The following is a 14,617-nucleotide window of genomic DNA, read 5'->3' as shown; positions in this document are numbered from 1 at the left end:
ACATGTGAAAGGGTTAAAGGAATTCAGTCATGTTCTTGCCACTGGGTTGTCCCTTATTGATTGTAATTTTAGAGCTGTCTCTATGCCATTCAGAATTCCTCCTGTGCCCTTTAAAGTAGTTGGTGCTGGGCGATGATTAAATCAATTGTTCCTTTTTCTCCTAGCTCCTTCGAGAACTCATAGAACGGAAGACCAGCTCCTTGGATCCCAATGATCAGGTGGCCATGGGAAGGTAATTTAGATATGGCTTTCTGTTTTAGTTTCCTCAGTGCTAAAGCAAATACCATGCAACAGTTTGACTTAAACAATGGGAATTTACTGGCTCATGATTTTGAGGTTAGGAGAAATCCAAATCAAAGCATCATCAAGCTGATGGCTTTTTTCTCAAAGACTGGCCTTCTTGGGCTGGCTGCTGGTGACCCTTTTATTCTTGGCCCCCCTATCACATAGCAATGCACATGGTGGCCTCTTCTGGCCTCTCCCCTTCTCTTCTGGGTTCCCTTGACCTTCAGCTGTTTGCTTCCCATTGCTATCTCTATCTCTCTGAATTTCATTCTGCTTATGAAGGACTCCAGGAATAAGATTAAATCCCGTCCTAATTGAGTTGGGCCACACCTTACCTGAAGTAACCTCATCAGAAGGTCTTACTTACAGTGGGTTCACACCCTCAAGAATGGATTAAGTTTAAGAACACATGTTTTTCTGGGGTACATAGCCAAATCACCACACTTTCTGTTCATGCAAGTAGCCAATATAATATTTTCTCTCTGAGTCCCCTTAATTCTGCCTTAACCACAGTGATTGGCCCTAGAATTATAGAAGTTAAGCAAGACAATAAGAGCTAGGAAGACAAAGTGATGGAAATCCTAATTGTTTACTCTACATTGCCTTAAGTGTAGTTTGAAAAGAGTCCTTCTTATGCTCTTTTCTCCCTGGTTTGGGTTGTGATTGTATCTGTATTTGCTAATCATTGAATAAAAAGCTGCCACCCAAATGTGTGCTCTTGGCTGTCAGAATGTGGTACTGTGCACAACAGGTTCCTTGCTCATTGTCAAATCTGCTTTGTTAGAGTCTGCCCTAATTTAGACCTCCACCCCTTCAGTAAAAGCTTCAGCACAATTAGAAATGGAAGTTGGCAGCATTACCCAGATGTCAGGGTAGAGTGTAAAGTAGTGAAGGAAGGTTCTTGTGTGTATACGTCATCCTATGGTTGGAAAATAAAAAGGGCATTTAGAGTGCTACCTACTGAATAGTGTACATTTTAATAGCCATGACCCATAATTTGCAAAAGCATGAAAGGAAACAAAAGCTGTAAATGCCAGAATGGGATTCTGGGCAGAGCAGCATTTTGAGAAAGCAATGAAAAATTTGTGTTGATGAAATAACTTTATTTGAGTAAAACACTATTTGAATTTTAGGGCAGGATGTTGTTGATATTTTGTATATCTCTGGAATGTTATAGAGAGCTATTCACTATAAATTTAATGTGATAGAGCAAATTGCATTTAAGTGGTGATTATATTGTACATTTATCTGACTTTACAATAAAATAGATTATGGTAATTAAGATTATATTAAGATTACAGTAATTGGATTTCCCTAGATTTTTTTTTTTCTTATGTTGCATTTTCATTGTGTGAATCAAGTAAGATGACTAGCTGCTGCCACCACTGCTGGTACTGCTCTTTCTTCTTCTTCTGCTTCTTCTAACATTTGTTCCTGTAAACAATTTATGGAGATTATCTTAGTTCATTATCCTTTATTTGAAAAATTAATTCCTTTTAATCTAAAGGGACTATACAATATGTGAATCTTGTTTGGATACTGACACAGCACTAAGTATAAAATTGAGACAATCTGGGAAATTTGGAGACTGACTGAATCTTTGTTAGTGAAGAATTATTGTTAACTTTTTTTGGGTGTGATAATGTTATTGTGATTATATTGGGGAGGGAGAGGGGAGTCCTTGTCTTTTAGTAACACATACTGAAATATTTACAGATGAAATGAAAATTAAAGAAATGAAATGTCTGTAAAACTAATAATCAGTAGTGGGTAATTATAAAAATTAGCAAAGATTGGAATGTACCAGAAAAAAAGCACTTGGGTATTAGCAAAGGAAAAATTAGGTTTAAAGAATTTATATATCCAAACCAAACAGCACTAACAACATTAGTAATAGAACATGCTGCTCAGCTAAAATATTAAAACAAAACCCAAGCAGCTATATTCAATTTGATGGGGTTTCCTGCAAACTGGTAGATTTAGTGCTTCACAGCAACTCCAAATACTAAGGAGCATTATTAACCAAATTTGTTGTAGAATTTCTCAACTGCATTTGTTTTTTTACCATTGCACAAATCTTCAACTGATGAGTCACTTTGGCCCCACACTATCTTGAAGAACTTGATGTAGGTTGATGACTTCTTTCTGCAGGGGTTGTTAGTGAGAATTTGTCAATATGTGTAACTGTTGCCTTTAGCCATGATGCATAATGTTGCTTGTGAATTTTCTAGGCAGTGGCTTGCAATCCAGAAGTTACGAAGCAAAATCCACAAGAAGGTAGATAGGAAAGCCAGCAAGGGAAGGAAACTTCGGTGAGTTAATTTTTAGAAAAAATTTTAATATGATATGTTGTATCTCTCATCTTGGAATTTTGATTTTTGTATGATTTTTTTATTTCTTCTGATGATTCCACTTTCTAGGATCAGAAAAATAATTAAAACAATATTTGAAGTTTTCTTGACAGGTTTTCTGACTCTAAAATGGAAATGTAATTTCATTTACCTTTTTTCCACTGTTGTGAATGGATGGATGAAATAGTATGCGAGTTTCCTTGAAAGATAAATAATAAAAAAACAAAGACAAATAGTTGACATTGTCTTTGTTTGTAAAAATTATTTCTATAGAACAGTATGAAAATTTTATTCTAGAGTCTTTATTTAGATTAGGATTACGTTGGTCCATTTTCATGATGCCATACATGTACACAGTATGCTAAAAAATGTACATGAAGGACTGCAGAGAATGTTAACAATGTACTTAAATGAGATGAGAAATATAGTTTTTATGAGAAAATAATGAATTTCTGACTGTAGGAAAACCCTCAGCCCTGTGAGCTCTTTAAGGAGTCTCATAAGTATATAGAAGACAATAGAAGGAGCAAGAATAGGAATTGAAATTGCTATACTTTTAAACCTAGATCCTTGTAACGGTATATATATTGCATATTGTCATTCACACAAAGCCCCAGTGTCAAAGAAACTACTTGTAATTAGGTGCACATTGCAAAAATCTTGAACTTACTGTTTAAGGATAGTTCTAAGCAGATAGCTAATCCCAGGTTCTCATTTTAGAACCCTCATAGCATTAAATTCCCTTTAGACAAATGTGGATCTGTCTCATTTTTAAAGATCTTCAGAGAAGCAGATTTCATGACTACTTTAATTAGCTGGGTTTAGTATTTAACAAAACTCATTAGGAGCTGCTGCTTTTTGTTTAACTTTGGAGAAGTACAAGGTAGCTTTCCATCATCCTTTGATTCAGTCACTTTTCTTAAATCTCAGGCTAAACTATTACAATTTGTTTAACCTTTTCAATATGTTAAATTTCCAAATCTTTGTTTATCTCCAGTTTCATTTTTAGTGTAGTTGTTAAGAGCATGGACTTGCGAGCCAGACTGCCTGAATTTAAATCCCAGCTTTAACTCTTGTCTAGTTGTTACTTTGGGCAAAACACTTAAACTTTCTGGGCCAGTTTCTGCATCTGTACAATGGGGATGATAATAGTAACCAGCTTTGTAGCGTTTCTGTGAGGATTATTGAGTAACATATGTGCAGCTCCTAGATCAATGCCAGGTGCATAGTAAGCACTAGAGAAGAATTTGTTGCCATTATGGCTGTCATTATCCCCAAATCGGGTCACTCTCCTGCTCTTGTGTTCACTTACTTATTTACTCACGTTCCTCTTTCCCTCTGTACCTGTTCCTACTGCCACCCCACTCACCCCCAGGATTTAAGGAAGTGTGTTTACTAATATTGTTTGATACATGACCCAGTTTATCTTTAATTTTGGGATCAGATTTTTCTCCAGTACTTCCTTTTAAAATTATAGCTTTGTGAAGCCATAAGTGTTCTCTAGAGGGAAGAGCCCAGGATTTGAAAAATCACAAGACTTGGGTTCAAATTCTGAGTTTGTCTGACTCAGTAATTGTTGTTGCTCTTTATTCTCTATGCCTCACTTTTCTTATTTAATAAGTGGAGATAATAATCCTTACTCTACAGATTTGGTTTGAGGATTGAATGAGATAATGTGCAAATATCTGGAACATAGTAGGCATTCAAAAATGTTAGTTTCTTTGGGTTCTCATGTGTCTTTTGGAAATATACACTCTTCAAAAGAATTGAGAAAGGAAAAATCACCTTTTCTATATAATTGTATTTTTGTGAATTTAAAAAATATCAGGGCAAATGGTTATATTTGTATGTCTTTTGAAGGCAAAAATTGTGCTGCTTTATCCTTTAAGACGATTCCAACCTTATTGTCTGGTATAGATAGTGCCTTGTAGACATTAGTCAACCAGAAAATGATTTTGGATGGTTTTGATAGTAGTAAAAATAAAATCTCATTGGAAAATGAGAAATGGTTATAACTGTAAACATAAAACATAAACTATTAAGAAATCTAGATGAGTGTGTGATAATAAACACTTTTCTAGCATGGCAAATAATTTAGGAGAACATGGGTCTTATTTCCCAAATCAGAATTGTTATTTATCAGGTTGAAAGAAAAAATACGATTTTGTTTTAATAGCAACTACTTTTCCTATATTAATTTATTAACTAACTTCATTAAACTGTTCATGCATGGTATGTGTCAATGTGATTATTTACTTTTGTCCTTGTAGCATTTTTATACTAACTAAGAACCCCACACCCCCATATATCCAGAGGCATTTCAAATCTTATTCTGGTAACAGGCAGGCCGGAGACAGGCATTCTTTTTAAATAGGGCTAAGCATTTAAAAATATATTTTAAGAAGTGTTTTGCATGCCCTCCATGTTCTAGGAACCTTACTAGGCACTGAGTAAGGCCAATTCTGACCTCAAAGAGCAGATAATTTGGAGGGACAATAAAACAGACAATATGTAGACTGTGATACTGTGTGGCAAGTGCTCGGGCATAGATAATCCTGGAGTGGGAGTACATGACTCACCCTTGGGGGAAGGCAGACCTCTCAGGCATACTTACTAAGATGCAACATCCACACTGAGCCTTTAAAGCATGATACTAGTAAGAGTTAGCCCAGTGAAAGGCATAAAGAACGTTTGTAAAGATAGACTTGAGAAAGTGCATGGCCCATTTTGGGAACTGCAAGTCATTTGTTTTGGCAGAGACTTACAGTGAATGTGGCAGAATGGCAGGAAAGGAGGCTGTCTGAGTAGGCAAGTGCTAGATCATAGCCATGCTAATAATTTTGGTCTTTTTCTATAGTCTGTAGTGAGTCATTAAAGCTTTTAGGCAGAGGAGTTTTGTCATCACATTTGCATTTTAGAAAGATAATTCTAGGGGTTTTATAGAAATGGACTAGAAATTTATGAGAGCAAGGGCTGGAATGAATAGGAGATGATGGATTAAAAGACATTTATGAGGGTAAGTAGTTGGTCCTTAGGAATAACTGGATATGAGGAGGTAAGGGAAAGAGAAGGTTAGAATGATTCCCAGGGTTTCAGTGGATTGTGGCATCATTCATTGATATGTGTCAAATAGGGAAGCTGCAAGGAGGAAATAATTTTTTGTTCATGTGTTCTCAGGGAGAGAGCAGGTTCAGTTTTTTATTATGTTGAATTTGACACAACTTTGAGAAATTCAAGTTTGGAGATAGAACTTTGAGTCAAGAGAGGATGTAGGTATTAGTTGATATTTTGGAAACGATTGCTATTTCCCAGGGAGTGTATACAGTGACAAGAGTATACAGTGACATGAATAAAATTCTGAGGAATGTCAACATACGTGAGATGAATAGAGGAAGGGGAACCCATAAAGAATGCCAAGAAAGAGTGGTCATTGAGGTAGGAGGACCTCAGAGTGATGTAAGGCAGAAGGAAGGAGAATGTCAAGTAATGGGGTCAGGAGTGCCAGATGCTTTAGAGAAATCAAGTAGGGTAAGGAAGTTTTCTCTGTGATCACATTTCTCCAGGCATGAGATGCTGTGAGTTACTATAGAAGCCCAGAAACCACAGGGACTATTCATATTTGAAAGGCCTTTAGAATTTATGCATAAATGTGTACTATCTTGATTGGTTTGTCTTATAAAACTTTTTTGGAATACAGTTGATATGCTGTCAAAAGGTCACGTGCAATTCCAATTATTAAATGTAAAAGGAATGAGAGAAGTACAAAATCACTTCTTAGGAAAACACCACGATAATAATTGTTACGGGCAAGATCCACCAACAGATGCTGAAATCAGTGGGCAAAAGTTTGCGTGCTCTTAAAGTATCTCTCCCAAGTTATTTATCAGTTTCAAAGGAAAAAGTAGTAATTTTACAGTGGAGAAACCCAGCAGATACCACCTTAACCAAGTAGTCGAAATAACATCACCAGTAATAAGACAACCCAGTGTCTTAGTTGAAGGACACAATATCATTTCTGTGGTGTTCCTGCCAACAGTGCAGAGCCTCAGTCTTGTGAGAAAACAAATTGTGAGACAAAATAACTTTTGTTTTAACAAAATAATACTCACAAAAGTGTCAAGTCATGAAAAACAAGACCAAGAAACTGTCACCAGTTGGAGGAGATGCAGGAGACATCACAACTACGTGGAATGTGGGATCCTATCTGTATTGGATCCTGGAAAAGAAAAAGGGTAATTAGGATAAAATTTGGTGAAATTTGAATAAGGTCTGTAGTTTAGTTAATCTCATTGTACCAGTGTCAATTTCCTGGTTTTGGTCATTGCTCTATGGTTATATGTGTAAGTTGTTAGCATTAGAGCAAGCTGAATGGAGGGTATAGGTAAATTCTCTACCATATTTGCAACTTTTCTGTTAGTCAAAATTATTACAAAATAAAAAACTCAAAAAAATAATAAGGCAGTGTGTTTTGAATTGGTTTTGGCTTTGTCATCTGTACTCACCTGGCTTCCTCTTGTGACCATAAACTTGAGGGATGTGGTCAGATTCAGAGAGTAATCTTTATTAATAGCAATAGCTGAGCACAGAGGCAGAAAGAGTACAGGCTCTGGAGCCAGATTGTCTAGGCTTGAACTTCTGATTCATCAACTTACTGGACTTGAGACCTTGAGCAAGTTGCTTTATATCTCTCTGCTTCAACTTCCTTATCTGTCAAATGAGTATAAAAATAAAAGTCACATCTCATAATAGCTCTGCATATTAAATAAGCTAATTAATGTAAAGTACTTAGAGAGAAGATAAGTAACGTATCCAGTGTTACAAAGCTCGTAAGTAGCAAGCTGGAATTTGAGCTAAGTGGTTTTAATTCTAGAACCACTTAATTCTTAACTTCTGGCTGTTGAGTTGTTTTTCTGCTCAGGCCTATGCAGGGACCAAAACAACATCTTGGCTATATTAGCACCTTGCTATAAAGGATTAGCCAAGTGGCCCAGGCTAGATGAGACTATTATAAATATATTCCTTGAATTAGACTCCAAGGAGAGCAGGCAGGGTGTGCCAGATGTTATCCCTGATACTAGGTCCCACCAGTGAGCAGTTTTTGTTCTTTGCTTGTGATAGTGTTGGAAAGAGAAGATTTACTGAAATGTTATAGTAAAGATCAACGTTACTTTGTGAAAACATTAGTTTAGTTGATTGTTAGTACATGAGACTGGCCAGACTTGGCATGGCAACTTGCTAGTTGGATGCCAGAAAATAGTTTATAAAAAAGAAATGCTTTTTGGATATAATTATAATGGTGATTATCAGTATTTTACTCAGCATTATATAGAAGTGGATTTGATCATGATTTACTTGGAACTCATAATGTAAATGGATTAAACGCTCAAGTCTTACTGTATTGGTCTATTCTTCTGCAGTGAAATTTATCTTTTCTTAGTATGGTTGGTTAAAGGCTTTTTAATACTAAAATATGCCCCCATCCTCAGCAGCACTGAGATGAGATGAAAATGCATTGCATTAAGTACATATTACTCAGTAGTCTTTAATCAGATTACTTTTTAAAGCCTGTCATTTATTATGCAGTTAATAGTTATTGAATGTAGTATACTAAAGTGTAAAGGTGTTCTATAGAGCAGTTCCATCCGATACAAACGCAGGGTGGTCACATGTAATTTTTTTCTTTAAACTTTTTATTTTGAAATTATTTCATACTTACAGGACAGTTGCAAACATAAAGCAAAACCCATACAAAGAATTTCAACATACACCACCACCTCTGCCCAGATACCCAGATCCATTAGTTGTAACATTGTGTTGCATTTGCCTCCTCCCCTTCCCCCTTCCTTCCTTTCTCTCCTTCTCTCTCTGTCTTTTGAACATTTGAGAGTAGGTTGTATACGTCATGCTCCTTGAATACATAGTACTTCCATGTATGTTTCCGAAGAACAAGGATGTTTACTTATGTAACCACCTGAAGTACATTTATCAACTTGAAGAAATTTAACATTGATATAAAGCTTACAATCTATGCTCCAGTTTTTTCGTATGTCCTTTTGGACACTTTCTCTTCCATTATTAGGTCTTGTCTAGAGTCATGTATTGTATTTAATTGTCATCATGTCTTTAGTTTGTCTTTTTTTTTAATTGTGAAAACATGTGTATAACATACTTTCCCATCCCAACCAACTCCCAAACATACCATTCAGTGAGATTAATCACATTTACAGTGTTGTGCTATCCTTACCACCATCCATTACCAGAACCTTCTCATCACCCCAAACAGAAACCCTACTCCCATTAAACATTAATTCCCCATTCCTCCTGCCACTGCCCTGGTAACCTTCCTCTACTTTCTGTCTATGATTTTGCACAGTCTAGCTATTTCATACAAGTGGAATCATAAAATATCTGTCCCTTTTTGTATCTGGCCTATTTCACTCAACACGATGTCTTCAAGGTTTATCTAAATAGTGGCATGCATCAGAACTTCATTCCTTTTATGGCTCAATAGTATTTCATTGTATGGATATACCACATTTCGTTTATCCATTCATCTGCTGATAGATGTTTGGGTTGCTTCCACTTTTTGGCTATTGTGAATAATGCTGCTGTGAACATTGGTATACAAATATCTTTTTGAGTCCTTATTTTCAGTTCTTTTGGGTATATACCTAAAAGTGGGGTTGCTGGGTCATTTGGTAGTTCTATGTTTAACTTTTTGAGGATCCGCTAAACTGTTTTCACAGTGGCTGTGCCATTTTTATATCCCTACCAACAATGTACAAGGGTTCCTATTTCTCTGAATCTTCACCAGCATTTATTTTCTGTTTTGTTTTTCCTTTCTTTAATACCAGCCATTCTAGTGGGTTGATATGTATAAATATCTTCCTCTGAACTGTAAAACATACTGCCCATGAAAATATATTTTTTGTTTGTGGATAGTGTTTTGCCCAAGCAGAAGTTTTTTTGTTTAGAATTTCATGATATATAGATTGTCAAACAACCTCTTCCATTATAATGAACAGAAAGGGGATGCCTCCTTTGAATTCTCTTTGGTATAATTTGGTCTGTATTAAGCCATGTATTTGTTCAGCCGCCATTCACCAGGGAATCTCAAAGTACTTCATACAAAAACACCCTCTGTTTTCTATTGGTGGAAAATGAAGGTAGTGTAATTAAAATTTCCCTAGCACATTGATTAAAGATCTAGGAATCAAACTTTCTATGTATTTATTTATGCTACTTCATTTAAAGATGGAGCCAGTAGTAGAGATAATGTGAAAAATTATAAAGCCTTTTTGATGCAGGGAAGCCGAACTAGTGAGTGATGGTGTTGGTGAGGTACTGTATTAAAGTGTTTTGTTTTTAGTTTGCTAAAGCTGCCAGAATGCAATATACCAGAAATGGGTTGGCTTTTTTCAATGGGGTTTTATTAGGTTACAGATTTACAGTTCTAAGGCCATAAAAATGTCCAAATTAAGGCATCAAGAAGAAGATACCTTCTCTGAGGAAAGGCTGCTGGCATCAAGGGTTCCTCTGTCACATGGAAAGAGACATGGTGACATCTGTTGGTCCTTCTCTCCTGGGCTCTGGTTTCAGTGGCTTTATCTCTCAGCTCCCCTGGGGGCCTTTCCTGTCTTAGCTTCTCTGCGGCACACCCTGGACTTCATCTTTTAGCTTCTTTCCTGGTTCTGGTTTCAATGGCTGTCTCCAAAATGTCTCTCTGTGCTCTCTGAGTTTCATCTGCCTTTTATCCTCTCATAAAGCACTCCAGCGAGGGGGGTGAAGACCTACCTCAAATGGGCTGGCTCACTTCTCCATGGAAACAACCTAATCAAAAGGTCCCACCCACTATACATCTGCCCCCACAAGAATGGATTAAAAAAACATGGCTTTTCTGGGTACATAACAGCTCCAGACCAGCACAGTGTTATAACACCTACTTGTGCGACTGTCAGTAAGTAGCTTTAATGACACTGAAAAAAAGTAGAGGAGGAAAATGGGTTACCCACGTCCTCATTGTCTTTTATCTGGAATCATTTTTAAGGGTTAGTAAGTATACTGCTCCAAGGTGTATGTGTTCTTTTTTTTGGGCTGTGATATAAACGGATCTGGGTTGAACTGTCATTTACAATGTACTGATATCAGACTTTTCTCTTATAACATTGAGGAAAAAGGGAAAGATATAGTTATGAGTGATAAGTGCCAATGAATTGTCCCCTATTCCACTTTGGAGCCACACGTTCCTCTGATCAGTTCTGGAGTGTGATAGTTCATAGAACGTGTTTCCTTTTTTAACTTACTAGTTACTAATGTTGCTGCCTGTTTGTTTCCTGCTTGTTTAGGTTTCATGTCCTTAGCAAGCTGCTGAGCTTCATGGCACCTATTGACCATACTACAATGAATGATGATGCCAGGTGAGTAACAAATTAATTATATGTCTCAAATGGCTTCACGACAGCTGGGTATTGACCTGTTCTATAGCCTGTCGCCCTCTCCTTTCTCCTTATCAGTTAGCCATTTGTCATTGGCATCATAGTAAGGGTCCCTGTCACATCTCTTCCTCCTATAATTACTGTAAAAGCAAACCAAAAATTTCCATAAATTTCAGTGCTGCCTCTTGTGGTTTTTTGTTTTTTGTTGCTTTGTTTTGTTGTTAACTTGAGCCCCCTGCCAGGACATCTCAGCTGCTCTCTGGGACAGAGGGGCCCAGATAGCACATGTGCTTACTTTGTGTGTTCAGGGGTTTTGTGCATATGTTCCCCTTTTAAAAATGGCTCTAGGGATATGCATGTTTTGTTTATTGAGGCTGCTGGTGAGGATTTTTAAGAAGTGTTTTTACAAAAGAAATATGTGCTCATTTTATAAAGTTGAAACCAGATAGAAATGTATACAGAAAAAATGTACACCCATAATATTACAATTCTTAAAATGACATTTTTAAAGAATCATTCCATCTATATTTGTTAGTTGCCATTTTATTATAATGAAGAGCTTTCCCTTCTCCCCCATTTATTTGCTCATTTAGGTTTACTCATTATGGGTTTCCTATTTTATTCAGTGGGTTATAATTTGTTTTCATTATTTATTCTGATGTTACAATTACCCTAGATTTGGCTAGTGGAAGCCTCCTCAAGGAGGCTTTGTCCTTTTGATATGTCCCCATCATTCTTTGAGCCCTTCCTTATTTTCTGGCACAACATGGTGTTCTAGGCTCACCTTAAACTTTCCTTTTTCCAGTCTTGGAATCAGTCTTTTCTCCAATGAGTTCTGATTCTTTTTAGTGGAGAATGGTATTTAGTAACCAAGATCTGAGTGCTGGTGGTGCTTGTTGTTCCTGTGGCAGTTAAATTCAAAAACAATTTTAAATGACTATGTAATATTTTTATAATATTGCTTAATTAAATATTCCCTAATATTTGGATATTTTACTTGTTTACAATTATCATTGTTGTAAATGATGCTTGTGAGGGACATTTTTAAACATAAATAATTACCAAGTGAAATTATTGATTGTAATATAGGCACATGTGGATTTTGTCAGCTTTATCCCTCAAACTACATTTAACCTTTTTATTTGAGAGTATTTAATTTGCTACTAAATTTTCCCCTTGCCTGAAAAGTGGTGGATTTGCAAGGTTAGATTATTATTAACTTTTCATTTGGGTTGTTCATTGCTTTGTGTATAAAACAGCTTATGGATGGTTCTGAATACATTTATATCTGTCTTTCTGAGCTCATATGCTCTCCTGTGCTTATCAAGTGAAAGCCTAGGTGAGGCTGTTTTAAAAATTTATTTCTGGATCTATTTGCTTCATAAAATTGTGGAGTAAAATGAATGCATGTTGGATTTCCTGTCAGGATGACATGAAAGAAATTACATCAACAAGAGAGGAAGAGTAGGTGCTTAAAACAAACCCAAACCCTTTAAGATCACATTATTATTCCAAGCATAAAATGAAACCTCGTTTAAAAATCAATTGCATCTTTTAAATACAGTACTACTAGATCATTTGGAAATCAGTTCTATCATTTTTAGTTGGGATTTTTCCTAAATCACCTGATGCCCCAGGGACCCTTAGTTTTCCAGAATCTTACTAATACACTCATAATTGTTGAGGGTCTACCATATGCTAGACAATTTGAAAAAGACCATATTATTTAGGATTGTGTTTGATTTGGGCTCCAAGAAGCATAAAACCTGTTTACAGAGGCATAAAGCAAATGGAAGTTTGTTTTTCTGAAGTAATTCTAGGAGGGGTATTGTTGGCGATGTTTTTCATTTCTCAGTGATATTAGGACCAACAGTTCTTGGACTTTCTCGCATGGTCCCAGAATGGCTTCTTCACCCTTAGCCATCGCACGTGCATTCCAGGCAGGAAGAAGGGAAAGGAGCAGTGCCAGCCATACCTGTTTTCTTTTATCAGAAAAGTGAAAGCTTTTTCTCTAGGAAGCCTCTTAAATCTCCGTGGTCAGAACAGCGTAACCTCTCCACCCCTGGTAGAGCAGGTGAGGGAGAAGGCGTTGGGAATGTGGGTGTTGGGTAACAGTCCTTGGGTCTGTATTGTATTCAGTATTTATGGGGGAAAATGCTTATCCCTTGTGGACTGTCTGATTGCTAATTATCAGCATTGTTCTCCAGCTGGTTTAGTCACTTAAGGAAGTAAAATAAGAGTTTTGTAGCTGGAGAACTGAACATTTGTTTTTTATCAAAGTACCTTCCATTCCCATTGTGTTTCCTAAGGATAAAAAGACATTATATCCATATTCCTGCTTAGTCTCCAAAGTCTAAATAGGCCAGATTAACATATGGGTAGAGTAATTGGGTATTAGCTCTCTCTCTGCTAATAGTATCAAACCTTCAAGGGCCAGTAGGTATTGGCACTTAATCTTAAATCAGAAGGAAACAGCAGTAGCTTGGCTGTTTTTGTTTTTCTTTAGTGAATTCCATAACTGAAGTATTCTAGTTTTGCATTATTTTGGGTCCCATATGGTGCACTGCAAAATATCATCACTGAGGAATGGGGAACTTTCATAATTGTTAAAATATCACTATCATTGCATACTCCTTTCTTCAAGTGAATGGTTTTGGTTTTGCAAAGTTACAGATATATATCTCTTCTTGGTGTGTGTGTGTGTGTGTGTGTGTGTAGAGAAGATTTTACGATTTTGATGTGGAGAAGGTCTTAAGCATGACACCAAGGCCAGAAATGAAAGAGAAAATGTTAATAGATCTGACTACATTAAAGTCGCATAGAAAAAGTCATCAAAATCAAAGATAAATGACACATTGGAAATAAAAAGTGCATATTTCTTTACTATGGAAAGAATTTTCACAAATGTCTAAGAATATCCCAGTAGAATAATGGGCAACACATATGAGCAATCAAACTCAAAAAATCATAAAAATCTAAAGTGACTAAAAAAACAAGGACTTTCAACCTAATTAATCAGAGGAATGCAAATTAAAATAATGAGATTTTATCTTTTCCCTGTTAAATTGGAAAACATTAAAAGGATTGGTGATCCCCAGTGTTGATAATGGGGCAAGGAAACTGGCACTTTCATATAATATTGTTGGGATGGGGAATGTAAATTGTGAAATCTTTTTGGAGGGCTATTTTTCAATGTATTTCAACATTTTAGAGGTATACGTATCTCTTGACCCAGAAAATCCACTCCTAGGAGTTGACCTTGACCTAAGGAAATAGCAACTTAGCAAATATATGTATCAAGTATCTTTACTGTAGCATTGTTTATAATGGGGAAAAATAAGAAACGATTGAAATGCTATTGATAGGGAACTGGTTAAATAAATCAGAGTAAAATCATGCAATGATATTATAAGCAGCTGTGAAGGGATGAAGTAGCGCTATCTGTATTAGCATTTGTTAAATGGGAAAGTAGGTTACAAAATAGTATCTATTATAATTCCATCTTTGACTAAAATAGGAAAAAAAAGTAGTGTCTTTGCTTTCATG

At 36.2% G+C, this 14,617-nt stretch overlaps 1 protein-coding gene and 1 long non-coding RNA gene across 5 annotated transcripts in view; one reads left to right on the top strand and one right to left on the bottom strand.

The window, feature by feature from the left end:
- AATF (apoptosis antagonizing transcription factor) overlaps window positions 1-14,617 on the top strand; it is a 127,937-nt gene that overhangs the window by 89,686 nt on the left and 23,634 nt on the right. For 3 of the 4 annotated variants that reach the window (XM_037808146.1, XM_037808145.1, XM_037808147.1), the window contains 3 exons: window positions 165-232; window positions 2,517-2,597; window positions 10,982-11,053. In XM_037808146.1, coding sequence (XP_037664074.1) covers window positions 165-232; window positions 2,517-2,597; window positions 10,982-11,053 — 221 coding nt within the window. Of the gene's footprint in view, window positions 1-164; window positions 233-2,516; window positions 2,598-10,981; window positions 11,058-14,617 lie in introns of those variants that run through there. The other variant, XM_037808148.1, reaches the window with a different exon arrangement.
- On the bottom strand, window positions 1,432-7,279 carry LOC119513181. Its single transcript, XR_005212569.1, has 4 exons — window positions 7,139-7,279; window positions 6,746-6,852; window positions 2,351-2,701; window positions 1,432-1,719 (listed from the first exon to the last, which is right to left on the bottom strand). It is a non-coding gene; the product is annotated as an uncharacterized LOC119513181 (long non-coding RNA).

The sequence above is a fragment of the Choloepus didactylus genome, chromosome 18 (assembly GCF_015220235.1).
Source record: "Choloepus didactylus isolate mChoDid1 chromosome 18, mChoDid1.pri, whole genome shotgun sequence".
NCBI lineage: Eukaryota > Metazoa > Chordata > Mammalia > Pilosa > Megalonychidae > Choloepus > Choloepus didactylus.
Note: the sequence above shows the minus strand (reverse complement) of the source record. Positions and strands in the feature narration are given on the sequence as shown.